Source organism: Penaeus japonicus, unplaced genomic scaffold (genome assembly GCF_977035675.1).
Source record: "Penaeus japonicus unplaced genomic scaffold, GWHDUDI00000001_assembly GWHDUDI00000037, whole genome shotgun sequence".
NCBI classification, from domain to species: Eukaryota; Metazoa; Arthropoda; class Malacostraca; order Decapoda; family Penaeidae; genus Penaeus; species Penaeus japonicus.
Window position 1 is genome coordinate 2,501,462 of NW_028234439.1, and position 10,000 is coordinate 2,511,461.

General features: G+C 36.9%; 3 protein-coding genes across 3 annotated transcripts; all 3 read right to left on the bottom strand.

Moving 5' to 3' along the window:
* Positions 1-865: 865 nt before the first annotated feature.
* On the bottom strand, positions 866-1,674 carry LOC147467139 (larval cuticle protein A3A-like). The gene is made up of 3 exons (XM_086532618.1): positions 1,644-1,674; positions 1,428-1,514; positions 866-1,242 (listed from the first exon to the last, which is right to left on the bottom strand). Exons 1-3 carry the CDS (start codon positions 1,653-1,655, stop codon positions 940-942), a joined length of 402 nt encoding a protein of 133 aa, XP_086388744.1. The 5' UTR covers positions 1,656-1,674; the 3' UTR covers positions 866-939.
* Positions 1,675-4,061: 2,387 nt separating this feature from the next.
* On the bottom strand, positions 4,062-4,651 carry LOC147467140 (larval cuticle protein A3A-like). The gene is made up of 2 exons (XM_086532171.1): positions 4,547-4,651; positions 4,062-4,364 (listed from the first exon to the last, which is right to left on the bottom strand). Exons 1-2 carry the CDS (start codon positions 4,649-4,651, stop codon positions 4,062-4,064), a joined length of 408 nt encoding a protein of 135 aa, XP_086388297.1.
* A 4,407-nt stretch (positions 4,652-9,058) lies between these two features.
* On the bottom strand, positions 9,059-9,779 carry LOC147467141 (larval cuticle protein A2B-like). Its single transcript, XM_086532246.1, has 3 exons — positions 9,761-9,779; positions 9,548-9,634; positions 9,059-9,361 (listed from the first exon to the last, which is right to left on the bottom strand). The coding sequence occupies exons 1-3, from the start codon at positions 9,770-9,772 to the stop codon at positions 9,059-9,061; spliced, it is 402 nt and encodes a 133-aa protein (XP_086388372.1). The 5' UTR covers positions 9,773-9,779.
* Positions 9,780-10,000: the final 221 nt, after the last annotated feature.

Genomic DNA, 10,000 nt, shown 5'->3' on the forward strand with positions numbered 1-10,000 from the left:
TATGAGTGCTTCATTTAAGTTTCGAATGGTGAATAGTTCAGTCAATATGTAACCACTGATCATCACCAGTTTTTCAAAAAATCCCCTCATAGCCGAAATGACGTCATGTCATATGTTATGGATGGCACTCCCCTTTATTACACTACATATAAGCCACTTTACCCACTATGTTATACGAGCCACAAAATCGAAATTCTGCCGAAGATCACTCCTCTGCATCACTTTTTCAAACATTTCCCACAATTTATAAGCTAATCAAACCGAATACACATAGATATATGTCGCAGCATGTAATTCTATTACCAAAAATGCAACAAAGAAGAAGTCTTTTAAAGTTTATGTTATTAGATTACTCCTACGCATGTATCGATATGCAGAATTTGGAAAATATTATCTCATTGCCTGACATAATAGACCATGCGCACCCAATGTTACTAATATCCTATATATAATATAATAAACCTCAATGCAAAGGATCATAAGAAGGGGCTATTATTCAGAAACGGGTTTATTTCAACCAGTGGCGGGTGCCTTTCCTCTCCTCCTGGTCAATGCTATAGAGGCCCCTTCTCCTCACGCCGGAGATTCTTACCTTCTGTCTCTCTCTCCTCTTCTTTCGTCTGCATGACGATGTTGGAAACAAGGGCAAGACACGTGGCTGTATTATGAGAAGCATGCGAGAGCTTTATTTCTAGAACACGAGGGAGATATACAAGTTTGTATTTCTAAATTACATTATTCTTCTACTCTTTAACAGTGTAAATGATCACAAACACATATATATTCATATAATAAAATTTCCATTGTCTCTGCTTACCAGGAAATTTCCATTCGAAGTTATCTTTTATAGAAAAATAGCATGTTAATATATACATTTATTTTACAATAGAGAGTTAGAGAATGATCAATATCTTTACAATGGCTTCTTGAATCGACTTCTCAATGATGTGGATTCGGGCTGTAAGAAGGGGTTGGCCTGTAAGCAGGTGTAGGGTGGTATGAAGGTGTAGTGTGGTATGCAGGTTGGTGAGCTTGGTACTGAGCTTCGCCCTCGTAGCTGACCTCGGCCACGTAGCCAGAGTCGCCATCTACGTGGTAGGTGACTCTCTGCAGACGACCGTCGGGAAGCTGCACGTAGTAAGATCCCTGGGTGTTGTAGCCGTCGCGGGACTCTTGCTGGCCGAAGTCGTTGGCGGAGTAGTCGTCCTTCACAAGCCAGTCGAAGTTGTACTGAGCTGGAGACTGATTTGGAAAAAGGACATTTTCATTCAAACAGGACACAATAAGTGAGTGAAATAGTAAAAATAACAACTGTAATAATGATAGTAATAAAATAATAGCTTTAAAGGTCATTCATACAAATAATAGATCTGGTACAAAATTTTCTTTGACGGGGATAGCGCAGATACAAGAAAAAATTTACTTACCTGATAGGAAGGAGCAGGAGCGTAGCCGTGGGGAGGTTGCGATGGAGCTCCCAGAGCGGCAGCTGCCAGACCCAACACGAAGCTCAACTGTAAAAGAAGCGACATTTCAATTGATGCTTATCACAGTATTGTATTGTAATGAAGATAAGAAGAAAGCCTTTTCATTGTTATATATTGTCACAACATTTTAGCATTCTCTTCGAAATATTTTCTCACCGTAAGAAACATGTTTACTGATTTTGCTGGATATCTTGGAAAAGCAATCTTGTTCTGTGTCTTATATACTTCGAGGAATATAGGCGTGGCTTCACTTGACCTTGTCGTTAGACTTTCATCATATGAATTGAAATACGACGAATTATCAAATATACTCATAATGAGAGAAAACACTTCTAGCTAGTTTAAGATGATAGAAGTATTGAGAGAAAGCACTTGCAGTGACTTATGTATGTATATATGTATATATATATATATATATATATATATATGTATGTACGTATGTATATATATATATATATAAATTGCTATATATATATAAGTTATATATATATATATATATATATATATATATATATATATATACTTACATACATATTTCTATATGTATATATATATATACATATATATGTATGTACAATATATATATGTATATATATGTATATATGTATATATATATATTTAAATATATATATTTATATGTATAAATATATATATAAAACATATATTAATATACATATATACATACATACATACATACATATATATATATATATATATATATATATGAATATATGTATATATATATATATATATATATATATATATATATATATATATATGTACATAAGTATGTATTACATATATGTATGAGAAAGATGGTAGAATGCAATAACGCATTCAATATAGAAATACAAATTTTACCTCCCTGATCGAGACTCGAACCCCAGGTCGTCAGAATGATAGACCCGGCAACTAACCCAATAGACCACGCGACCCACTAAAAGAATAGTCTAACCAGATGCCTTGAACCCTTATGCTCTTAGCAGAGCAGTGATAGCGAGGTTTTACAGACAATGCCCGTGGGCACTCGGCAGCAATTAGTGACAGACCCGGCAATTAGCCCAATAGACCCAACAGAATTGTCTGTAAAACCTCGCTATCACTGCTCTGCTAAGAGCACATAGGTTATTTCCATGATGGTTGTAAGGCATCTGGTTAGACAATTCTTTTAGAGGGTCGCGTGGTCTATTGGGTTAGTTGCCGAGTCTGTCACTCTGACGACACGGGGTTCGAGTATCGGTCAGGGATATAAAATTTGTATTCATATATATGTATATTTCATTATGATCATGCATGAAATCTCTTTCGGTTTTATGTATGTTCGTCCTCCATCTCTGTTACTTTTAAGTCTTAGTCTTTTCAGTTCAAACCTCACAGGGTTTTGTTGCATGTTATCCACACTGACAAGAATTTTCTGCATGTCCCTTTTTGCTGCACTTCATTCCTAGAAGTTTCTACGCATTTCATTGTGTTGTCATATCAGTGTAATTCGTGCCTGATTTTTTGGTGTTCGAATAGTATTCATAAAGTCATTGTTGTGTATGACAGAAAACACTCTAAATCATGACGTAATGACATGACGTCACGTATGTATGACGTTATAATACGGCCGTAACATAATCCCCTCATAGCCGAAATAACATCATGCCATATGTCATGCATGGCACTCCCCTGGTACACTATATTATATTCATGAGACACAAAATCAAAATTCAGCCGACAACCACACCTTTGCATCACTTATCTAAAAAATTCCCCCACTTCATAAGCTAAACAAAAATGATACATAAACATACATATATGTCGTAGCAGGTAATTCCATTACCGAAAATCGAACAAATAAAGTCTTTTAAAGTATATGTTCTTAGATTATTCGTACGGGTGTATCGAGATGCAGGATTTAGCACAAATCATCTCATTGCCTAACATCATAGACCATACACACCCAATATTATGACTAATACCTATAAATAAAACTAGTATGACATCATTACTTATTCCTACTACCTGCTGCTGAAGTGCCCGTCACCTGACCCCACCACCTGATGCTTAACCAAACTCCGTTTTCTTTGCACCTTTGCAGGTTTTATTCAGTAAACCTCACTGCAAAGGGTCGTAGGAAAGGGCTAATACTCAGAAACGGATTTATTTCAACCAGTGGCGGATGCCTTTCCTCTCCTCATGGTTAATCGATCCCTCGTTAATACTATAGGAGCCTTCTCCTTCTCTCACCTGATATTCTTACCCTCTGTCACTCTCTCCTCTTCCTATGTCTGCATGACGATGTTGGACACAAGGGCAAGGTGCGTGGCTGTATCATGGGGAGCATGGGAAGGCTATTTCTAGAACACGAGGGAGATGTACCAACTGCATTGTTCATCTACTCTTTAACACTGTAAATGATCACACATTCATATACAATGCAATCTATCCTTTTCTATTGACTGTGCTTACCAGAAAAATTCCATACGAAGGTATCTTTTATAGGAAAATAGCATGTGTTAATATATACATTTATTTTATAATATAATCTAAATTGTCAATGTCTTTACAATGGTTTCTTGAATCGACTTCTCAATGATGTGGATTCGGGCTGTAAGAAGGGGTTGGACTGTAAGCAGGTGTAGGGTGGTATGAAGGTGTAGTGTGGTATGCAGGTTGGTGAGCTTGGTACTGAGCTTCTCCCTCGTAGCTGACCTCGGCCACGTAGCCTGAGTCGCCGTCTACATGGTAGGTGACTCTCTGCAGACGACCGTCGGGAAGCTGCACGTAGTAGGATCCCTGTGTGTTGTAGCCGTCGCGGGACTCTTGCTGGCCGAAGTCGTTGGCGGAGTAGTCGTCCTTCACAAGCCAGTCGAAGTTGTACTGAGCTGGAGACTGATGTGGAAAAAGGAAAATTTCACTCTAACAGGAAAAAATAATTGGGTAAAAATAGTAATCATAACAATGGTAATAATGACAGTAATAAGATAATAGCTTTTAAAGTTATACAAATAATAAATCTGGGACAAAAGTTCATTTAACGGGAGTAATTAGAGCAGATACAAGAATAATATTACCTGATAGGATGGAGGAGGAGTGTAGCCGTGGGGAGGTTGCGATGGAGCTCCCAGAGCGGCAGCTGCCAGACCCAACACGAAGCTCAACTGTAAAAGAAGCGACATTTCAGTTGATGCTTATCACAGTCTTGTATTGTAATGAAGATAAAAAAAGCATTTTCATTGTTATATATTGACAACATTTTAGCGTTCTCTTCGAAATATTTTCTCACCATAAGAAACATGTTTACTGATTTTGCTGGATATCTTGGAAAAGCAATCTCGTTCTGTGTCTTATATACTTCGAGGAACGTAGGCGTGGCTTCACTTGACCTTGTCGTTAGACTTTCATCATATGAACTGACATACGCCGAATTATCAAATATTATCATAATGTTGAGAGAAAACACTTCTAGACAGCTTAAGATTATAGAAATATTGAGAGAAAGCAATTACAGTGTCTTTTACCATTGAAAACAAAACAAAAAGCGAAATATATATATATATATATATATATATATATATATATGTATAATATATATATATATATATATATATATATGTATATATATATATATATATATATATATATATATATATATATATATATATATATATGAATATCAGTAATGTTCAGAGTGCGATACGGAGGAAATTCGACAGGAAAAAATGCAAGTATGTATATGACAAATGTAATTTGACAACTAAGCACAACTAAGGAAAACGGTAGGTGTAGCATCTCTTTCATTTTAAGAAATCATCTTACATCCTTAGACTTGTTTTGTTAGGTGTATATAGACAGTCATGGGGATCCAGTTGAGGATGTTTATATAGAAGTATATACATTTATACACACATATATATGTATACATACATATATATATATATATATATATATATATATATATATATATATATATATATATATATATATATATACATGTATGTATGTATATATATGTGTATATATATATCGTTATCAATAAAGTAAATATCGGTAGCGACCATAGACTGGTCAGGAGTAGAGTTAAGTTACAGCTAAGAAGGGAACGAAACAAACTCACACAGAAGCCTCTCGTTAATCTAACCAATATTAAGAATAGGACGATGGAATTCAGTATCAACATCCGAAACAAATACTCAGCTCTCGAAGAAGATTTTGACATAGACCAAATGAACGACCAATTCAGTGAGATATTAACGGAAGCTGCACTTGAAATAGGGGGTAAAGACGAAAAAGAAAAGTTCAGTAAGCTTTCGGTAGAGACATAAGAGCTTACGAAACAGCGTAGGGACATGAAAATAACATCAAACAGAGACAAGATAGAATCAACAGAGCTGGCTAAGATGATAAACAAGAAGAAGAAAGAGGATGTACGCAAATTTAACTTACGAAAAAGAAACGAAGCTCTGCTTGCCGGCACCAGCCTTAAGGCAACAAAGAGGAGGCTCGGAATAGGGAAAAAACAAATGTATGCAGTAAAGAAACCCAACGGAGAGGCGACATACAATAAAAATAAAAGTATTAAAGTAATAGAAGACTTCTATCGCAACCTATACCACTCAAACGACCAACCACATACGGAGACAAACACAACGATTGGAGATGTTCCAAACATCACGGTAGAGGAAGTAAATAGGGCACTAAAAAGCATGAAAAGAGGAAAAACACCAGGAGAAGACGGCATTAGTGTGGATCTTATTCAAGATGCAGGAGAGATTGCGGCAGTAAAGCTGGCCAGTCTTTATAACAGATGTCTAGGCGTCGGTAAAATTCCGAAGGCCTGGAAAAACGCAATTATAATTCTAATGCTCAAAAAGGGAGACACAAAAAACTTAAAGAATTACCGACCTATAAGCCTCCTCTCAGTAATCTATAAACTGTTCACAAAAATCATCACAGCCCGTATCACCGATACATTAGATTCAAAACAACCCAGGGAACAGGCAGGGTTCTGCAGTGGATTCTCAACTACAGACCATATCCACACACTAGCACAAATAAAAGAGGAAACAAACGAATATAGGAAGCCCCTGTGTATGGCATTCGTAGATTATGAAAAGGCATTCGACTCGGTACAGATATATGCAGTACTGGATGCAATTCGTAAACAAGTAGAGGAAATATACTGCAGATTATTAGAGCATCAAAATCCTCACAGAAACCAATAAAATACCAACAAAAAAGGGTGTTAGGCAGGGCGACACCATCTCACCGAAGCTGTTTACAGCCTGCTTGGAGGAAGTATTCAAGAAGTTAGATTGTAAAGAGAGAGGGATTAAAATAGGGAATGAGCACTTAAGCAATCTAAGATTTGCAGATGACATTGTTCTTTTCGGTGAGTCAGCAGACGAACTACAACAATTAATAAGCGATTTAAATATGGAAAGTCTGAAGATTGGCCTTAAAATGAACATGAAAATGACTAAAGTCGTGTTCAACAGTCGAACCCCAGTTAAGTAAATACAAATACAGGGCGAGGTACTAGAAGCAGTGAACGAGTATGTATACCTAAGGCAACTCATTCAGTCAAGTACATCCTGCGAAGCCGAGATAAAACGGCGAATCAGGCTAGGTTGGAGTGCCTTCGGTATCATAGTAATATATTACGAAGTCGGCTGCCACTAGGTCTAAAGAGAAAGTCCTCCCCGTCATGACATATGGATCAGAGACATGGACTACGACCAAGGCACTCGAGAGGAAATTAATAAGCGCCCAAAGAGGAATGGAAAGGTTTATGCTAGGAGTTAGCTTCAGAGACAAGAAAAGGGCCACATGGATCAGACAGCAAACAAAAGTAGAGGATGTACTCAAGACCATCAAGAAGAAAAAGTGGCAGTGGGCTAGACACATATATCGGAGACAGGACAACAGGTGAACAAAAAGAACAACAGAATGGGTAATACACGACACAAAGAGACCCAGGGCAAGACCAATTACTAGATGGCGGGAAGAAATAGCAAAATTCGCAGGAGTAAACTGGAATCAGAGGACACAAGACCGGAATGACTGGAAAAGATTGAGAGAGGCCTACGTCCTGCAGTGGATTGATACAGGCTGCTGCTGCTGATGATGATGATGTATATATAGAGAGAGACAGAGAGAAAGAGAGAGAGGGGGAGAGAGAGAGATTCTCATACAAACACATATTTATATATATGTATATATATGTATGCATGTATGTATGTATATATATATATATATATATATACATATATATATATATACATAGACATTTATGTATGTATACACGTGTGTGTGTATACACACGTATATATATATATATATATATATATATATATATATATATATATATATATATATATATATATATACATGTATATATATATATATATATATATATATATATATATATATATATATATATATATATATATATAAAGAGAGAGAGCGAGAAAGAAAGGGAGAAATACACATATATATGAATATGCATTTATAAATTCATTAATCTCTTTATATACACGATATCACCGTAAGGATGAAATAAACACCCCATGAATCCGTGGCTGAAATTTTAGTGTTGGAGAGAATGTATTTATGACGTTATACTGCGGCTGTAACATATGAGTGCTTCAATTAAGTTTCGAATAGTGAATAATTCAGTCAATATGTAACCAGTGATCGTCAACAGTTTTTTAAAGAATCCCCTCATAGCCGAAATGACGTCATGTCATATGTCATGGATGGCACCCCCATTTATCACGCTACATATAAGCCAATTTACCCACTATGTTATACGAGCCACAAAATCGAAATTCTGCCGAAGATCACTCCTCTGCATCACTTTCAAACATTTCCCATAATGTATAAGCTAATCAAACCGAATACACATACATATATGTCGCAACATGTAATTTTATTACCAAAAATAGAAAAAAGAAGTCTTTTAAAGTTACTCCTACGCATGTATCGAGATGCAGAATTTGGAAAATATTATCTCATTGCCTGACATAATGGACAATGCACACCCAATATCACTAATATCCTATATATAAAATCATAATAAAACTCAATGCAAAGGATCATAAGAAGGAGCTATTACTCAGAAACGGGTTTATTTCAACCAGTGGCGGGTGCCTCTCCTCTCCTCCTGGTCAACGAATCCCTTGCCAATGCCATAGGGACCCCTTCTCCTCCTTCTCTCGCCTGATATTCTTACCTTTTGTCTCTCTCTCCTCTTCTTTCGTCTGCACGACGATGTTGGAGACAAGGGCAAGGCACGTGGCAGTATTATGAGAACCATGGGAGAGCTTTTTCTAGAACACGAGGGAGATTTAACAGTTTGTAACTGTAAATTGCATTATTCATCTACTGTGATCAGTGTAAATGATCACAAACACATATATATTCATATAATACAATCTAGCCTTTTCCATTGTCTTTGCTTACCAGGAAATTTTCATTCGAAGTTATCATTTATAGAAAAATACCATGTTAATATATACATTTATTTTACAATATAGAGTTAGAGAATGAACAATGTCTTTACAATGGTTTTTTGAATCGACTTCTCAATGATGTGGATTTGGGCTGTAAGAAGGGGTTGGCCTGTAAGCAGGTGTAGGGTGGTATGAAGGTGTAGTGTGGTATGCAGGCTGGTGAGCTTGGTACTGAGCTTCGCCCTCGTAGCTGACCTCGGCCACGTAGCCAGAGTCGCCATCTACGTGGTAGGTGACTCTCTGCAGACGACCATCGGGAAGCTGCACGTAGTAGGATCCCTGTGTGTTGTAGCCGTCGCGGGACTCCTGGTGGCCGTAGTCGTTGCCGGAGTAGTCGTCCTTCACAAGCCAGTCGAAGTTATACTGAGCTGGAGACTGATGTGGAATAAGGAAAATTTGATTCAAAGAGGGCACAATAAGTGAGTGAAACTAGTAAAAATAACAACTGTAATAATGACAGTAATAAAATAATAGCTTTAAAGGTCATTCATTCAAATAATAGATCTGGTACAAAATTTTCTTTAACGGGGATAGCGCAGATACAAGAAAAATTTTACTTACCTGATAGGAAGGAGCAGGAGCGTAGCCGTGGGGAGGTTGCGATGGAGCTCCCAGAGCGGCAGCTGCCAGACCCAACACGAAGCTCAACTGTAAAAGAAGCGACATTTCAATTGATGCTTATCACAGTATTGTATTGTAATGAAGATACAAAAGCATTTTCATTGTTATATATTGCCACAACATTTTAGCATTCTCTTCGAAATGTTTTCTCACCGTAAGAAACATGTTTACTGATTTTGCTGGATATCTTGAAAAGGCAATCTCGTTCTGTGTCTTATATACTTCGAGGAATGTAGGCGTGGCTTCACTTGACCTTGTCGTTAGACTTTCCTCATATGAATTGAAATACGACGAATTATCGAATCATAATGTTGAGAGTAAACACTTCTAGATAGTTCAAGATAATAGAAGTATTGAGAGAAAGCACTTGCAGGGACTTTTACCATCGAGAAC

Bases quoted from the DNA above. Each gene is read 5' to 3' on its own strand.
- LOC147467139 (XM_086532618.1), bottom strand. The intron at 1,243-1,427 runs GTAAGTAAATTT...TTTCCAAATCAG, and splicing joins CTCCTGCTCCTTCCTATCAG to TCTCCAGCTCAGTACAACTT.
- LOC147467140 (XM_086532171.1), bottom strand. From the start codon at position 4,651: ATGTCGCTTCTTTTACAGTTGAGCTTCGTGTTGGGTCTGGCAGCTGCC. The intron at 4,365-4,546 runs GTAATATTATTC...TTTCCACATCAG, and splicing joins CTCCTCCTCCATCCTATCAG to TCTCCAGCTCAGTACAACTT.
- LOC147467141 (XM_086532246.1), bottom strand. The intron at 9,362-9,547 runs GTAAGTAAAATT...ATTCCACATCAG, and splicing joins CTCCTGCTCCTTCCTATCAG to TCTCCAGCTCAGTATAACTT.